We start from the raw sequence: 19,151 nt of genomic DNA, 5'->3' as shown, positions 1-19,151 counted from the left end.
TTTCTTTACCAGCTTCTTATAACGAAGACGACTGTGAGGGTACTGACGCCGCGGCAGAGGTAAAGGCCGTCCCTGGGGCCGAGGACGCGTGCGCGGTCACACAGGACATGCTGCCCCGTTCGAAGCAGAGGCAGTTCTGCCCAGACGGCGGCTTGTGCGAGGCTGCCCCAGAGCAGCTCTGCTTGGGCTGCCCCGGCTCCCCCTGGGATGCTCCAGGCAGAAATTCTGCTTAAAATCTGAACGTGCAGATTTAGTGCTGCAGAGACTTGGCAGTAATTGGCGGGGTGGTGGTTTGCGTTGATGTTGCTCTGACAGGTCGTCTTTTTAGCAAATGACATCACTGTAGCTTTAGCCCCTGTCGTCTCACCCTTTTGCCGTTCACACACAATTTGCCCAGATTTAGCCCTCATCTCTTCCAGTCCTGGCCCTCTCGCCAGCATTGTAAGGAGTTGTAGTAGGTTGAGGATGAGCAAACATCTAGAGCAAGATTACTAAATAAAGCTCTTCAAATTCACACAACCTTTGAAGCTTGCTGGCTGGCAGCAGGCAAATCTTGAAGGCTGAAAAGCCACTAGATAAGCCTCTGTTCCATTTACGTTTGAAAATTTTTGCAGTTAAAAATATTGCTCTTTTTTATTTCATTTTAATGGTCCCTAAATACTCCCTGTCCCTCACACTTGTACATAAATGATAATATCAGGCTTTAGAGACGTGTAAATGTTTATAGGCTACTGGCCGTATGCAACATTTTATTCTCAGGACCCTTACAGAAATCTTAGGATAAAGTTAGAGCCCTGGATCATTGCAGGTGGCCTTTCTGTGCAGATCGGCAATCATAAAAATTACATGGGGAGCGAAACAAGATTGTATTGTGCTACCAGAGCACATTGCACTGCTTGTCCCCCAAAGATCTCTGAGAGCGAGCGAGATGCTCTCCCTCCCGTGTTGCACAGCATCCCCCAAGGAAATCCTGCAGCTTCTGGGCGGTGCTGGGAGTTAGGCTATGGTGGAGCAGGATATAGGTGCTCGGTCTCCTTGCCCCGGGCCAGTCTTTTTTGGAAATTCATTGTTGTGGACTTTTTTTTTTTCTTTTTTTTTCTGAATGGTTAGAAATGCCCAGAGACTGGAATATGTGCAGGGATATGTTTTTTTCAGGGCTAGTATGCTGTGTATGTTGTTCCATGTTCGTATGGACTTCTACAGGAATTGCAGATTGAAATGGGAAATGTTTCTGTGTCTGTGCACTATTCTCACACATCAAGTATCCAGAAGTACAGTAGCACGTATTTTTTCTCACAGTCATCTATGCTTACAGTGTTTCAAAGAATATTCCAAAATATCTTGGCACAGACAAAGCGAAGCTGTTTGCAAGATCCCTAGCTGTGGAACAACAAAGGCTACATTCTCAACACACATAACACATGACTTTAATAAAAGCCTTAAACAAAAATCAGATAATGTATTTAGAAAATTAAACTTCACCATTTATGATGCTACTTACATTGTGAAAGGAAGTAGGCATCCCCTTGTGCCTCCTTTCCAATGTCTTTTTCCCCAGTTCTACTCACTTCTTCAAGGCTGAAATCTTATATTTAAGTACAAATAAATACATTTTAAAACCAGTCATTTGGGACTAACTCACATCGTGGTGCCTAACTTAAAAGGGACTTGGTGTTCAGAAACCAAGGCATACAAGCACGTATAAGGTGCCTCTGGTGGAGCACTGAGAAGTTTGAAACTTCTAAAATCATTATTAAGGTCTTACCGTTACATATGGCAAAAAGGATGTGGTAAATCACAGAACGTATCCTGGATATTACAGACCCAGCTGTCTCATTAACTTTGGGTCAAAAAACATTCCTTTGTTTCCAGTTTGGATTAAATTGAGTTTTATGATACTTGTACCATCATAGTACAAAATAATGTTGACACCCTTGAATTTTATAGTTGCTTTTTCTCAAATTTATGGTTTAGATCTCTACATTATGCTCTTACTAGGCCATGCCCATTTGATCTGCTGCACTTGAATCCAAGGCACATGGGCAGGGAGAATTGTGAGGAGCCCCCTTCCTTCCTGCCACAAGTCCCATCACATGGATGTCGAGGAAGGCGAGCACATTCTGCCGAAAGACTTAATGCAGACCCGTCGTTGGTAGGGGCTTTTATGAGTTGTGTGGATAAGTCTCTTAGTTAGGTCTGGAAAACCTTGGTCTTCTCAGTCATGCTTGCAAAAAGCTTGGCAACCTAGATTTCTTTTTACTTCTTGGAATTTTGGTAATTTTCAGATTTGAAGCATGCAGGGTATCGCAGAAGTCCCGTGTGCTATCACGGGATGCAACGAGGAGTTGTATCCTGCCCGTGAGGAGTAAGAGCTGGCTCCTCTTTCTGTGCTGTGTTGAGGGAAGCTGCGGTAGCAACTGCGAATCCATCCAGTTGTAGCAGAAGGAAGGAGACACACTAAATTTCCAGGACTCAACAGGCCCCATAAAAAGATCTGTCTGACAGCACTTCACTAGTTAAGTGCTAAGTTATTATTATTATTATTTATTATTTATTTCCTCTTCTGTTTTTCCTCTTACTGAACAAGCAGGAAATATCTTTGTTCTTTCATTTTAGAAGTGAAATAAATGTATTCCCTCCAGGATTTGAAATTTTAATAATCCATAATAAATAAAATCATATCTAATAACATAACCGCTTTCAATTGGCAACGCGATCTCCTAGATGCATTGCAATGGCAGAAACATAAATAGTTGCAGCCTCTGAAAGCCTACTTCCTATTTGCTAAATATACTTGGCTTGCTCTAAATTCCTTTGTGTGCAGTCATTAATACAATCCTCTTTGACAGCATTTAATTAAAGTGCTTTTCTCTATTAAATTCATTAAAACTTTTTTTTTATATACAACTGTTTCCCAGACACTGAATGTTAAGGACCTGTAGGCCTCTCTTTAAATAACTTCTCTCTCCTTGCTGTAAATTGTTAATTAAATTTAACTTAGACTGTTTAAAGATGGCTTGGAAAAGAAAGCCAGATTTCAGGATATGGTCTCAATCACGTCTGATTTTTTTTAACACGATTTTTTCCATGTAGTTACAGACTGCGTGTTATATTGTTTATGAATGTTGCTGTACTTTCAGCTGGAACCAAGCAAAGAAAGACCCTAAAAAGCTCATTTCCATCTCACTTCAAAAATTTCCATCTTTTTAGTGCAGTTTCTGAGCCTAAGAGTATTTGCATGGGGGAGTAAGGAGGGAGGAGCTGTTTAGTATTAATAGATTATTGACAGTTTAATGTCTTGGCACCTAGACAGCCCATAAGGTATAATAAACAGGAAGCTGTCTGATGTGAGCGCAGTCAATAGCGTATTCAATCAGAACCTTTCAGTTAATTGCTGGTTGACCTCAGAGATTTCCTTTAAGTGAAACTGTCCTTCGCTCAGATCTCATCTGGGTTTCAGGGCTTAATTTGAGAATGCCCTTTCCATATGGATGGCTTGTGCATACGTTCCTGGTCGGATTTTTGCTTTGCTCCCATGCACGGCATTGCAAGAGCCAGCGTCTGCCCGGAGCTTTGTAAAACACGTAGACATGCACTGTGTGTGTGCCACCCCTCCGAGGGCTGCGAGCGTGGATGGGGATACGCCGTGTAACCAGCCTGCCGGCAGGCACTGACACCGCAGTTAAAGCAGGCAGGGTTGTAAACTGATGTCAGGGGTATTTTCAAAGCAGCTGAGCTGTTTCCCAGAGTGTTTTGGATAGAGTTAGGCACAGCTTTGGTGCCTGGGCCGGCACAGCGGCATTAACGAGACCTGACCCGGCCTCTGCAGATGAGATGTGCCGCAGGCCAACGTGGCTGCCCCGGCAGAGGGGTTGGCACCGCTGCATTCATCCCGCCCACGGGCACAGATACCCTTGCTCGTCTGCAGAAGTGCAAACCAAGGCTCATTTGTATTTAGTTTCCCTAATTTCTGTACTTAGCCATTCTAATTTTTTCGGACTGCATATCTTGATGAGATCTAGATAAGCTACAAAGGCAAGCAGGCAGGAAACCACACGGGCAGTCCCTGACCCTGACTAACTGGAAACCATCTGCTTATTTGGGGAGGGAACCTCCATGGAAATCTCTTCTAGCAAGTCTGCCGCGTTTGGGTTTTTCTTCCTTTCCCTCCAACTGTTGACTTTGAGTGTGTGTGTTTTCCTTAAGCGAGATCAGGGAGGGTCAGCTGCGGCAGCCCTCGTTTGCAGCAAATGGGTCTGGATTTCCCGATGGCATTGAGTACTGCCCTGTGAAGGAAATGCTTCTGTACCAGAGCGGGTTTAATTTACGTTTCATTCAGTCAGGAGACTTTTTTGTCTTTAGATCTTGCAGTGATTGTGTCTTTTAGCCACTTATCATGCATTCAGACTGTGGTTTGCTGAAAGGAGTATTATTACTTTTAATCTCTAATTTTTCCCTGGTTTTTGTTCGTTTCTGTGGTTGTCTTTGTCCCTCTGCGTCAAACAAACGGCTTATGCCTTTTTAATGGCCTGATTAGCACCGGGGAAGCATTGCTGACTTGGAGTAATGTTATTCCTGGTGTTCCCTTGCTTAAATGAGATCAGGAGTAAGAATGCTGTGTTGCTCTGTTTGGGATCCATTAAAGTCTAGTCCGGAGCCCTGACTGAAGCAGGTTGTAAATTTTTTGGGTTCATGCGTGTTGGAAAGGTGACGGGGAATAGTTTTGAGATGATGCCTCCGTTATGGGAAGATTCAAGGATAAGAGAGGCTTGGAGTCGTTCTTTCTGGAGAGAATGGAACAAAACCATGGCGAGATGGGACAGAACCAAGGAAGAAATCCCAAGGTACGTGTGTGCCCCTGGGGCCGTCAGCTGCAACACGCACGCTTCACTCCCAGGTGTCTCTGGCCAGAATATATTCGAAAGTACTTTCTGGCTTTATCAGACTTGCTGGCCAAGCTGCTAATCAGTATTACACAGACCAAAGGACTCCCACATGCAATAAAAATCATAAGCTTTATTGGATTTTGAGATAGGAAGGATTCACATCCAGCTCCTTTTATAAACTGCATTACATTTCATTCTTTCAGAGCTCCCATCAGTACAACCCGTTGTAAATATGACGGTGAAGGAGGTAGGTGGGTAGATAGACGGCTATGAGCTTCTGTTCCTTGGGTGGTACAGCCTAGAGCTATAGAAGTGCTTGAGCTGAGTTTAAGGGGTTGCTGACATTTCTGAAATACTGAAAGAAAAAAATATGTTGGCGCTTTTTAAATTATTATTTCCAGTTAAAATTTAAAAAAAAAAAAAAAAGGTTTGCGGCAGCTTAGAGCAACAAAATGCTTTAAAGGAAATAGGAAGAATTTGAAGAGCAAAAGTTGTTCTGAATAAAAGCAACCAGAATATGCTGTTTCATGAAAAATGCCTAAACAACTGCTTGAACTTTGTCAGAATATCCACCCTCCCCCCCTGCCACCCCAGGCAAACAGCTTGGCAAAGTAGACTTTATTTAGGCAATACTTTCATGTTCACTCAGTCAACATTTTTGACTGAAAGAAAGATTTTTGACTGAAAAATGCCACACAATTCTAATCTTAATGAAGCAAAGAATGGTGTTTTGCATTTCTATCAAAAGCCTGGGGCTCCTTGCACACAGACCTACACAAGCAGCAGGCTTGTGTTAAGCGTGAGCTTACCCCTCCAATTATGTGTGTGTAACCAGCCATGGGCTGAGTGGTCCACAGAGCTCCCCACAGCAGGCAGCGGCAAAGCCAGGGATGGATCCCAGGGCCGTAACAGCGTCATCCTCTGCTTTGTCCTAATACTGCCTCGCTGGCCATGTATTAAAGCATTTTATTAAAAATGAACAACTGCATATTTTCCCCAACTGCATATTTTCTAGTGCTGTGAATATAAACTACAGGTGCTGTTTACTTTCCGTAAAGCCTTTTTCTTCCAGCATCCAGAACCTATAAAATAGGTACAGGTCAGAGTAGTGAGACAGGGAAAGCAGTAACACCAGCGTAGCTTCTTCAGTCTTCCAATCGTGTCCACCTTTTCCAGAGCGTAATCAGGAAGACAAAGGATTTCAGATTTATTTCTCTGAGGCCTCCTGTCCTCAGTGCCCTAATCTGTGCGGGAGACTGTACTTTGGTCATTTGATTTTTATTTACCCAGTTTCAAGCTAAGGGTATAATAAAGCACATTATGCCAGTTGCGTGTGTGGTAACGCTGGATATTTTGCCTTTTACCATGGTAGTTGATTATAATGCACTTTTTAAGACTTGCTTTCTAAAAAAAGGAATATTTATACTTTTATGTGTTTGATTCACACAGTATAGTTTGCTCAAGTCCTGTTATTAAGTGCATTGGTGGTTACGTCTAGAAAGCAAAAAACATGCTGAGTAGTGTTTTATCAGCACAAATCTACTATTTTCACTAACCATAACAGTCAGGTTCTTCTGACTTCTAACTGCCCCCATTGTAAAAATTAGCAGTACAGCTGGGTATTCCTGGAACCCAAATAGCCATCCGTAAGGACCTAAAACAGTTTGATGGGACAAATAATTACCCCCCCCGTACACCCCCCCAGAATCCAGTGTCTAATCCAAACATATTCTTCCTGAAATAATGCAGTGCCTACTCCTGATCTGAGTAACTGGAAAACAACATGATTATAGTGGCGCCATCCGTGCCACCATAGTTACGGGTTTAGAGCTTGGACTTAAGCATGGCTCTAGGTTGGGGCTTCTCAGGGAAGATCTTGCTCACGCTGCCCGCAAATACTCTTCTGATTTTCAAATTAAAAGGAGAACATGTGTAGTGTTAATTAAACAAGAAGACGTAGAGGATACAAGAAGTATTTTGTCTGCAGAAAAGCAAACCAAAAAGCCTTTTGTTCCTTCCGTAGTTCCTGTGGCATTCTGCCAGCTCCTCATTAGGATTAGTAGGGTTGGGGAAACTCAGAATCGAGTCGAAATCTTTGACAGACCCTCCCTCCAACCACAACCAAGCTCTGTCTCGATTCGGAAACTGCCAAGCAGGGCTCTACACGCCGTGACACCCCGGAGAGCCTTGCTAGGGCTGCAAGAGAAAGCACCGAAGAGGCAAGTCAGAGGCCCACAAAGGTCGTGGTCTTGTTTTGAAGAAGGTGAGTGTTAACTGGAAGGTTTTGTGGCCCTTGATGCATTCGCAGGTGCTGAAAGTCCCGCTTGAGTGGGACTCCGGTTAGCATCACCATGCAGAAGGGCAGCGAGAACCTTTATGGGGTTGTTGCTTTTTCCCTTGCGGGGGCGGGCTGCCTCGCTGCCGCAGGTTACAGGCAAGAGAGGCTTGCATGGCTTCTTCAAGGCCGGCAGAGTCCTGCCTGCCTGCCAGGGGATTCAGCAAGCCAGCCCCCGTGCCAGCTGTGCTGGCCGTGCCCCATCCCCAGACAATGGAGCCATCCATCACCAACGCCTTCAGGAGAGAGTCTGCAGCGGCGTTGTGCAACACTTCCTGGCCCCATCGGCCTCTCTGTCACCAGCACCCTGGTTTGTGCCAGCAGAAGCCGGAATGAATCTGGCCTGTTGCGTATTTATACAGTAGGTACGTGCCGGCTCCACCTGCAGGCTGAGTCGTAGTTGTTGACAACCTTCCCAGGCTGCAGCTAGGTATTTGAGAAAGGGATATCCACTGCTGGCCACAGTTACTATGCCATAAACCTAAGAATCTGGTTTAAACCAGCCAAAGATGGGAAATTCAGAGCTAATCCACTAACGTTCATCAGCATGAGCTCATTTATGCTACCCCATAAAATCAGCCAGTTCTCAGGCACTTGCACAGCAATGAAAGTTGTGCCTGTGCTTTTGTGGGAAGAGTTGAGTTAGCGTTCGAGGGAGAGCAGTTACCCCAGGAAACACCGGGACACTGCTCTGCATTGTCAGAGTTTTGTGATTTATTTTTTTAACATTATACAGACAAAATAGTGGCTATTGTGTAGGCACGTGCTGTCTATTAACAGAGATCAGGAAAGGGAAATAAACCACGCATTACTGAAGAATAAGATCATGATTGTGGTCGAGTGATGGCAGAATTTTTTCTTCTCTTTGTCAAGCTGATTTGTAAACATTCTTCAAACAACTGTGCAGACAGCAGTGCCACGGCTTCTTGAAAGGAAAGCAAAGACAAGGAAAGATTCCTCCACACAGATGTTTTACGGTAACCTTAGGCCTGTCCAAAAGCTATCTGGTCATCTCCAGTTGTCACTGCGAGCTATGCTGCACATGTAGCCTCTTAGCAGCGCCGTGTAATCAGACTGTAATTTATATTTTATCTCCAGTGATGATAGCTCTTAAAAATGTTTTGTGGTGTATTTGCTCTTTGATGCATGCTAAGCTCCTGTTAGCATTAATGGGAGCAGTGTGTGCCGGAGGGGGGAGACACCTTCCCCCCCGCCTTCCAGTCAAGATCAATTGTGTTTTGCTAATGCTTGTGCTTATCGCTTTGCCTGGGGTGGCAAAAGCAATGCACAACTGAAAGTTTTGTTAGTTTTTGATTTTTTTCTTTCTTCCTGTTGTCTTTTTAGTCACCTTTTTGACCAGTTTTGACAGCTTGGTCCTGGAGAAGCACTGCAGGATGGGGCCACTGTTTCAGAGCCCGGGTGTTTGTTCAGTGTCTTGCCATGTTTTCAGATCACTGCCTATTTCCTGCCCTTAAGCAAGGCGACCGCCATAAAGCAAAGGGAAGCATGTGGCGAGTGTGCTCCAAAGATGTTGAAATGAATCACTTCAACCAGCTCGCATTCCAGCCTGGAAACCAAACTTGCCTTTGACTTCAGATTCCCTGTGGAACTCATTTCTCTGCTCATAGTTCCCTCTGACTCCCCTTTTGCGTGGCTCAGAGAGTGGCTTGTACCTCAAAGCTGAAAGATTTAGGACTTGGGGTTTGTCTGATCCAATATTCTGGCTCCAGTGGTGGTCAGCAGCAGATGAAGGGTGATAGGAAAGGCCTGAATATTTGGGGGATTTTTTTACTGTGTGACCGCTTTGTCTTTGCGGCTGAACAGGACCCAGGGCTGCTGGGTTACAAGTCGTCGTAGCCACCAGCTCTGGTTGGCTGATTTGGTCTGGCTTGCATGAGACGGCGTGCATCATATCACAAACATGTATTATAATTATCTCTAATAACGGTGTTTACTCTTGTGAAGCAATTACTAAGCTGTATTGGAAAACGCACAGGATGTGCGGCTAGCATTTGAGCTACAAAATTAAAAGAAGCTCAGACTGAAGTTAGATGAAAGTGAACATATTTATCCATGTCAGACTTCCTACCATTTTGCACGCTCATATTGATTTCTTTTGACACGGTCTTCTTTTATTGAGTACCATATATTTTTTTTTAAATCCCTTACCGATAACGGTACCTGCTAAGGGCAATTGTAAAAGGAAACTAAAGTATATTAAACCTGCCTGGAGTCAAAATGTAATCTAACACCTGTAGTCTGCAATTTGTCATCACTTCATAGATAGTTTTTCTTTTTTAATAACAGTTTTGGATTTTCCTGAGTTTTGACCTTAGGATACTGTATAATCCAAGAAAAGCAAGGAAACTAAACCACAGTCTTTAACACAGCTTTATGGTGTCAAGGTGTGAAATCACCGCTGTGAGAATGAGCCCAAAGAAAATACTTCATTTGGAGCTGCGACTAGTGCTGTAGTGTTTACCTAAATGAATATATTTTTGCAAGGGAAAAAAAGAGAGTAGTCTAACAACCACATTTTTGAGAGGAAAGAAATGAACACAGGTGCAAATTGTAACTTCTGCTACAGTTTCTTGTACAGACATTCCTAGGGAACCTGTAAAGTGTCTTGGCACAGTGATTGCATCTAATGAATGCTCCTACCCCTGCGAGCCCCGGACTGGGAGGCTGTCAGGGTGCAAGCCTGTTTGTGGCAGCAGCTTGCTCTCTTCTCTTCTTGCACATTTCTGTGGACAAAGATAAGCTGTGAGAGACTGGGAGTAGCAAGTGTAAGGTTGGTTGTTTGAATAGATAATCTCCCACAGATTATTCCTGTAAGATCTGCTAAGAGGGACAGACAGTGCCTCCTTCTAGGTGTAAGATTTCTTTGCAAGGTGATGGAAGTGGTCGCTTAAGTAAACTCTTAACGTGATAGGTAGGCAGTGCCTGGGAGCTCTCAGCTTTCAGAGGTGAAGTGTTGCAAATTCCAGCTACAGGTCTCAGTAAAATGCAGCTGAACACCTTGTTCAGGCTTGTCCTCTGCCCTCCCTTTGGCTTTAGCTTGTCATTGGGAAGGAGCTTTTCCAACGGGCTTGCTTACATGAAGTTCCGAGTGAATCCGTTTTTGCATTGAGTCAAACTGGTGGTAAATCCCGCTGACTCGTCTTGGATTTTTGTAAGGGATGTAACAGATGACCGGTGTTAGATGGACCAAACACAGGTACTGAACCTACGTTTTGTAAAGTGTGGGCATTCTCTCTGGCTTTTATTTTGGGCTCCTTAAGTGGGCTAAAAACTTGCTCTCTTCGGCATAAAAGTCCTTGGTGTGATACAGTGTCATGGCTGGCTACGAGAGCAACGTAAATGTGAAGGAAAGCTAAAAAGTGAGACCCCCTTCCCGGTGTGGAGGAGAGAAGGCCGATCCGTTCAACTCTGCTCCGTGTGGGTTTGGGTTATGAGAACGGGTACGGGGCAGCGCGCGCCACTTGAGCTGCCTGTCGGTGCTCGCCCTGTCTGTGCGCAGGGGAAGGCGGTGCCCGTCCAACACGGGCAGGCTCTGTGGCAAACGCACAGTCGTGACTTCCAAGAATGTAACGTTTTTGGTGTTTCTCATAGTAAGGGGCACCTCATCACCTCAGCAAAACCGGTCAGAAAGGAGCTCACATGACTAATCCTGTCTGCAAGGGAAGAGCAGAACCACGCTACGAAACAAAAGAGCTCGGGGTTTTCATGTAGAAATGCAGTTCCCGTTTGTAATCTGCTGCGAGGGCTGTTCAGGCAGCGAAAGGTGGCATTTCACGGAGCGAGCGTTGTCAGCCGGTGCCTCGCTACAGCTGGTGCCCCTGCGCCTGTGTGTACCCCGCTCAGGCGTCCTGCTTGGCTCCCCTTAGCGACTCACCATTTTCACGTGTCTAGTTCTAGCTAGAAAGTGGGTGGAAATGGAAACAAACATCAGTGGGATGGTGAATCCAGCCAAAATTAAATGCAGTGCAGACACAGGCTGCAATTACATGACGTTCATCATTCAGTTTGGGTTCGCTCACCTCTCTTTGCTGTGGGAACGCGGCTGTCCCAGTCTGCCGAAGTCAGGTTTCTCCTGCAGCAGTGTCACGAGACGTGGGGAGCGGATATGTGTAAAACAGTGCGGTGATCCCTTCCCCCCAATAATTCTTGGCTTTGGATTGTAGAAAGACCACAAACCCTTAGCTTATTACAAGTAATCCTGATCACTCCCGTAATGATACACTACATTATATACTCTCCTAAACTTAATCATTCAATATCTCACTTCCTTCCCTGTAGGCATGTACTATTATATTTTACACATGGCTTCCAGCTGGTTTTCATTGTGGCCTTCAAATCATATTTCAGTACAGTGTGATTTAAGACCAGTCACTTTTATCTTTTAAAGTCAACTTCCATCATATTCATTTTCTTGCAAGTTTTCTCCCAGCGCTGGTTAATTTGTTTGAAAAAATGAGTTTGGTAGGTTAAAGTCTACCTGAATGAACCTTCCTAAAGCAGCATCTTCTGTACCTGCACTGTTCTGAAACAGTGAGAAGGCAGCCATGCCTGTAGAGTTTAAAAATGAAATCTCTTGAAGGGATGGAAAAAATAAGTCCTGTGGGCATGGAAGGAAATCTATATCTTCACATTTGATTTGAAAGTAGATGGGGAGTCGGTGAGGAGGAGGGAGGGGAAGGGAAGTCAGCTCCAGATGGTGGTGGCTGTGGAGGAGGAGGAGGCTGCCCCACCTGTGGCCGGGCAGCGGTGGGGAAGGGCACGGAGGAAGGAGAGGGGAGTGGGAAGGGAGGACACGGTGCACCTATGCCGGGATGTGCGCCCTTCCGAGCCCAGCGCCAGCTTTCTCGGGAAAAGGAAAGCTGAGCCTGGCTGTCATTTTTATCCCTTCTCTCTGAAGCCCACCATACGCCTGGTGTTTCGTGCTAGATCAGACCGTCATTTGGGGAGTTTACCTGCACTGGAAAATGTGCTGCAGCCTGTGCTTTAATCACTGAAGATCAGTGGGGTTTCCTTCTTTGCAGTACAGAAGCAGAGCAGCACTGACCCAAAACCCAAAGTGTTATGGCAGAGTGAGCACAGCAGTGCGTGAAGCCAGTGGAAATTTTACCTGCAGATTTAAAAGCATAATAATGACCCCAAAATCACAAAATCTGGAACTGCCAAAAATGGGTAGTTTCCTCTATGAGGCTGTGGTGTGCAGAGCCAGACATGAAGTAAGCAAATCGCCCAAATCGACCAGTGTGTTTTACAAATGTAGTTCAAAGCAAATATTCAACAAAAAGGTAATTTAGATTTCATATTCTATCATGTGTCTCAACAGTTGATCTGTTTCCCATAGAAAAGCTTGCTTTTCTGTATTAAATAGCTCATATTATCAGAAGGAAACACAAAACTGGTCACAGCCTAAACCTGAAGGAAATTCTGCACATTTATCCATCTCTCTGTATATGGTTAATGTTGTGTCACTGAAATCCTTTGTTAAAGCCACTGGAAGTCCAGAGCAAGCCCCCAAAAGTTAGTGAAATCATGAGACTTATAAGAGTAGCTTTAGGGTTTTGTGTTATTTAGAAAAACAGTAAGTCAAATGAAATACAACCTTTCCCTAATACTTTACACTGATAACCCCCGAGTGACGTGTTGTCTCATCTGGAGAGGATGGAGAGGTCACTCCAGAAAAGGAAGGGTTAAGTAAAATTATTCTTTCCTTCCCGCTCTTAGCCCTCTCTTTGGTTGATTGCTTTATAGATGCTGTAGGCATCTCTTCATCTCCTTCAAATTAAACATTTTACTGCTGCTGATCCTGTATTGTTGGATTTTTTTCATCATTATATTTGATTGGAAGTCTTGTAACATTTTTCAGGCTGGATCGTTTCTCATGCTATTTGTCAACTGAAAAGCGAAAAAAAGCCCACTTCCAACTCCAGCAAGAATGAACTGAGTAATTCGCACTGTTTCTGGATGCGTTTCTATCTCTGTTAGCTGCTACTGGAATTCAGCTTCTGATTACCAATGCTACTTGAGGCTTTTCATATGACGCTGTCTGTAAATTCCCCGGCAGGTTATTTGTGGTGTTAAATCCTTTTCTTTTTGGCTGCTCTGGGCCTCGCAGTGTCAGGGGACAGGACCTGAGGGCACCATAGGGGAGGTAACGTAGGTAGGGGCTGCGTGACAAATTCATGGGGGCTGGGTCCTTGGCTGGCGGCAGCAATCCCAGCTCTGCTGCTTTCAGCGCTCCCTGCCGATGTAGGTACGGATCCGACCCTCGTCTGTAACCCCTCTGTTTGGAAACGTCAGTCCTTCTCTTTGAAAACAATCCATGGACAAAAAAGAAATCCTCAAAGAGCAGCTGAGTGATTCCGTTCATTGGAACATCATGCTCTTTTATTGCAAGAGATGCAATAAAACATAAACCAGAATACCCGTCATTTCCATTGGAGTTTCTCCTTTCCCCCAGCTCCTTGGTTAGCTCCATGCCTGTGACACCCTGCGTATTTACGTGCTTGGGAGGAAAATGAATCTATTGTCACCAAAAAACATTTGCAGTGCTTCTCCCCACCAGCGGCTCTCGCCAGGAGCGTGGCAAGCCCTGCCTGTCGCCGGCGGTGACACCTGCTTTTAGCTGACAGCGTGGAGCTGCCGTGAAGCTGCCTCCTTGTTCGGGTGCTTTCCATCCCTGCCACGAGCGTCGCTCCGCGGTGGCGGCCGCAGCGCCTTGCGCGGCAGCCGGCGGGACATGCGGTTGTGTGTCACCCGCCGCTCATCGAGGCGCTGGGGCTGTGGCGGCAGGTCCTGCCCCCGTGCACGGCGCTGAGCCGCAGCTGGAGGTGTAGCCCCCCTTGGGCGGCTGCGTGCCTCCCGCTGCCGTCAGCGCCGCAGAAGAGAGGCGATCCATCCCTCGGCCGGGCTGCAGGTCGGGTCGTTTTCACAGCATCTCCACCCGGTTCGGCTCCTCGGCCACACGTGTGCAGCGGGCAGTGGCTGGGGACTTTGATGTGCTTTTCAAAAACCGTGACTGGAGATCGCTGGTGTCGTAAACGACTGTGACAGCAACGTTTGATGAAGGAAGTGAATAAAGGGCTCTTCGGCACAGCACCTTTTTATTTATTTGCGTAACAGGCTGATATTCCACAGTGGACTTCCCTCTTGCAGTAGTAACTTGGCTATTGTAGCGCTTTACTGGGGGCTCCGTAGGTGTGTAAAATTCAGTGCAAGTTCTCAGCACATTTCCATTATTTCTCCTTATTTTTTTCCCTTTAGAGAGCTATAATGTAGGGTTGGTTTTCTGGATGTTACAGTTTGCAGCAAAGACGTTTTGTTCTTTGGGTGAAGAGCCAGAATTCCCTCTTATTTGTGGAAGGAAATATTTATCCATATTGATTTTGTTAGCTCTGTAGTGTTGAGTTCTAATAATTATTTCTCTGCATCTGAAGAAACCTCTGGGCAAATACAGCCCTCAATCCTGTAGGGGATTTTTGCCAGTAATCTCCCTTATATAGATTTGGTTTTAAAGAAAGCATATGGAGCTCCTCTGTGTTTCTGACAATTCAGCGCAGGTATTTTTTTTCCCCTGGAATAAGGGCTGCACAAGGCCCTTTCTTAGTCATTTTAAGTGGCTGTTAGGAAGATTAAGAGCTACATATGCTTTCTTTAAATTCGCCAAAAAGGAGATACTGCTGGTGAAAATCTGTTACAAGACTGGAAACTGTGTTTGCCCCAGAGGCTTTCTCAGAATGGAGGGATATAATTATTTGAACTCAGAACTCCTCAACTAGTGAAATTAATACAGATGTAATACAGAGAAAGCTGTTCAAGAGGTACGTTAAAGCCAGCTCTGCGAAGCAACTGAACCGACTGCGATGTCGCACTTCATAGAAGGGAAATCTTAACAAATGTCTGGACTTTCATTATTAATTTTTTTCTCATAAAGCAGCTGTGATGGATTTCAATGCCAAATCATTATTCACGATAAAGTAGCACCTGACAATCCCACATGTGATTAGGCCTTTGTGGTACTTGGCATCTTGTAGAAACGGTGAGAGTCTCTAGGCTAAGAAGACGGGAGGAAACAAAGCGGGAGAATGACTTGTCAGAGATGGGACAACTGGCCAGTCATCGTGACCACGAGGCCGTAATACCTTTTGACTTAATTTTTCTTTTGGCTATTTGATATTTCTTTTTATTACCTACATTTTGTATTTATCATTTATTCTGTGGCTTTATATTTTTTTTATATCGTTTGCCTTTTATATTGCTTTCTCCTTTCAGTCTGTAGTTACTGGTGCAGCTGTCTTACAGGTGAGAAAGGTAGTGGAAAATGAATATTAATTATCACTTTTCTTCACTGAAACAAGGTCGGCCCTGCGTAAAGACCTGTACCAGTGCCCTTATCTCCGGCACCGAGGGGGTCAGCGTGTACATGAAGTCTGTGTCTGTTTGATCTTGTAGGTACTGCACAGACAGCAGTCCCAGCCTGCGAAGGAGAATTCCCCACCTAGAGAAGAGGCTCCTCCTCCACCCGCTGAGGACAGTTGTGCCAAAAAGCCAAGATCCCGTACCAAGATCTCCTTGGAAGCTCTAGGTATCCTTCAAAGCTTTATCCACGACGTGGGTCTCTACCCTGATCAGGAAGCCATCCACACCCTCTCTGCTCAGCTGGATCTCCCCAAACACACCATCATCAAATTCTTCCAGAACCAACGTTACCACGTAAAGCACCATGGGAAGCTAAAAGAGCATTTGGGAACGGTGGTTGACGTGGCAGAGTACAAGGATGAGGAGCTGCTGACGGAGTCGGAGGAGAACGACAGCGAGGAGGGCTCTGAGGAAATGTACAAAGTGGAGCCTGAGGAGGAGAACCCCGACAAAAGCAAGGCGGCTCCCGCGGACGTCGACCAGAGATAATGTGAGATAGGAGTGCAGAAAGCAATACGTTGATCCAAGGATTTTCTGGTTTCATTTTTAGTTTTTTTCTCTTTTTACTTTTTGTTTGTTTGTTTCCGTTGCGCATGATCCATGTGCAAACCGAATGAATTCAGCATTGCCCGATCAGACATCGCCTTGACACAGACACTCGAGTGTTACACTTCCTACATTTGACTGAAGTAGTCATTGTAATCACATAGGATTATGCCTTCATTAATCTTGCACTTATGAAAGGGACATCTAGCAAGTAAATGGGAAGAAAAAGTCCTATGAAATCAATGAAGGAAAATTTACAACTTTGTGTGTATATATATATATTTACATAAAATATATATATATTAAAATTGCATGGGACGGAACTTTACAACCTGAAAGTATAGACTGTGAAATGAGTTCTTTAAAGATGAGACTTGTTTATGTATTAAAACCACTTCACAATGAGTTGCTTTGGCTTTTTGATAAACTGCCGCCTGCTCTCAGGGTGTGGTGACTATTTTTGAATTCCTATTTATTTTCTATGTTTATCCCTGATTTTTTTTTTTATTATTATATGGCTTCCTGTCTGGCAACTTGATGGGTAATTTTTGAGGTATGTATTTAAAGACATAAATCAACACTGCCAAAAAAAGAAAAGAGGAAAAAAAAAAAGAGAGAAAAAGGAAAAACAAATCAGGGCACCTTAAAAAGAAAACTAGTAAGTTAAAGTACTTTAAACACAATGCACACTTAAAAGGATACAGTGTGTTCCCCTCTCCAGACAGTCCATAGTGAACAGATGAATTTTCACGGGATTCAGAATGACTAAAGCTGAAATTCAGTGCATAGAAGACTTGTCCGTTAACGAGGTCTTTATAGAAGGAGAAGAAAGATAACGTGTTGAGATTTGATGTATGGAATTCATACTATGAACCACATTTTACTGTGGATTTTATTTACCTGTTCTCTGTTTCAGATCTTAAAATTTATAAGCTTCCTTCTTGTCGTTGCTTTTTGTTTATACTGAGGTGAAACACACACACACACAAGTGTAAAGTTACAGTGGGACACAAAACGCCACAATCCCAACAATCCTGTCCAGGTAAATTGCTGACAGACCGAGGGTTTGCGTTGCTGACTTCCCGTTTGCCCTTCTCGCCAGCCTCCCCCGTGTTTCTGTTTTCGCCGGGCTTCCTCCGTGTCACGCGTTTTGTGCCAGTGAAATGAAGTGTTTTCAGCCGCGGGTCCCCCAGGCTGCAGCCCGCCTCCGGTGCGCAGCGTCCAAGGCGCGGGCGCTTTCCAGCCTCCCCACCGCGGGGGGCGGCGGGCGCGCGAGGCCCTTTGCGCCCGCCCGCCTCCCTCTCGAAGGGTTTCGCAGCCACCTAGCTAGCAGCTACGTCACATAAAGCAGAGCTAATACTGACTGACTCTTCGATGGCATGAGCACTAAAGCTGCAATCTACTATAGCATCCACCCGTTCTGAGGCATCGTGTCGAAAGAGACGCCAAGTAGCATTTACTTTTCACTTCCGTGCAATGATTTCCGAGACAGGACCGCACCTTTGCTACTCTTGCAGCTGGATTGATTTCAGACGCCTGTTCAAACTGCAATCATAACCGCACCATCAAGGCTTCTGGTTTTTTTCTTCCTTTTTTCACATGGGCTTTTCATGTAACCTTGACAAAGACCTCACGCAATATCACTTTGAAAGTTACTTTCTGTTTACTACACCAGGCAATGTAATATAACTGTTAATACTATTTATATATTTGAAAGGTATAAAAGGTAGGAGTTAAAAAGGAAAAACAAACCTCTACGTGTAGATACTTACTCAGAACAGACAATATACAGGGAGAAGACGTTGCAATACAAGCTAATTCTAGCTGCTCAGTAACCTCTGGAGTTTTTAAGGGATTTTTTCAAAACTAGTTTGAAACATAAGAGTATCTCTGCATAAATTTCATATACCTTTGCAAAATGATGGTGGGTTGCTTACTTAATGCCCCTTTCGCCCTTCATCCTTTATTTCTGTAGTATGCTGCAGCTTTAATCAGAATTTCAGTGGTTGCTGCTTTATGTTTCTGTCAGAGCTACTGTTTCAAAACTGTCTTCTTATCCTGTAGCTGAAATCACTCCATACGTTTGAGAGGAAACTGAATTTTGCCAAGCTACGTAAGGTTGTTCATCTGATGATGGCATCAACATTTGGTATCTTTTACACTTCAACCAAAAATTTTATTAGGTATTTTTTCAATGCTGAGTCTTGCCTTTTTATTTTTAATTTCACTGCCAATTTTGCAGTGGTTCTAAGTGAATCTGTGGGCATTTTAGCCTGTGGTCTTGCCAGAACTTTGCGAATTACAATGCATATATGTCTATTTATTCAATATCCATCATATAATATCTATTTGGAGAAAGAAACTTTTCTTGTAGTGCCTCTTAACAAAGCACAATTTTCCGCCTTTTTTGTGAAATAAAAAATAAAAAAAACAAATTGTGTTTTATTGCGGTATCAACAATGTGAATAAGGATTAACATATTGTAAATGTTCTTTTTTCCATGTAAATCAACTTTATCTTTGTTATCACTAAGTGATAATTAATTTTTAACTTATGTGCATTGTTAGGCTGTTAGAATTTTTTGGTTGTTGAAATAAAACGCATTCAATAAATATGACTTAATTTGTCAAGTAATTTACTGGGCCTTTTTTCTTTTCTGCTGAGCTCGAGTGGAACAAGGTCTGCGAAATGGAGGGGGGCACATTTGCCTGTTGATAAAGGAGTTGATCGGTGTTACGGGGGTTTGAAAACCTGCATAAGCCCCCTGGGGTCGGCACAGCTGACGGATCTGTATCACCCAGGACAGATCTGTGGTGTTACTGGCTTTTTGTGTACACGTGTGTGCAGACGCAGAGAGACTCCGATGGGATCGGGAGGCGGGCGGGGGTGCCATCAGCCCGGCGGAGAACATACTCAAAACACACACACAAAGATCCACTTCCAGTCTGCTG

General features: G+C 44.4%; 1 protein-coding gene across 2 annotated transcripts in view; it reads left to right on the top strand.

Moving 5' to 3' along the window:
- The window catches only part of SATB2 (SATB homeobox 2), a 138,053-nt gene extending 119,219 nt beyond the window's left edge, over positions 1–18,834 (top strand). For both annotated transcript variants that reach the window (XM_087733752.1, XM_087733751.1), the window contains exon 11: positions 15,688–18,834. In XM_087733752.1, the coding sequence (XP_087589878.1) occupies positions 15,688–16,143 (456 nt within the window). In that variant the 3' untranslated portion in view covers positions 16,144–18,834. The remainder of the gene's footprint in view (positions 1–15,687) is intronic.
- The last annotated feature ends 317 nt before the right edge of the window (positions 18,835–19,151 follow it).

Source organism: Nipponia nippon, unplaced genomic scaffold (assembly GCF_047370975.1).
Source record: "Nipponia nippon isolate SJK-2023a ecotype South Korea unplaced genomic scaffold, ASM4737097v1 scaffold_5, whole genome shotgun sequence".
In the NCBI taxonomy this organism is placed as follows: domain Eukaryota; kingdom Metazoa; phylum Chordata; class Aves; order Pelecaniformes; family Threskiornithidae; genus Nipponia; species Nipponia nippon.
The sequence above is the reverse complement of the archived record's forward strand: the minus strand, read 5'-3'. Positions and strand labels throughout refer to the sequence as shown.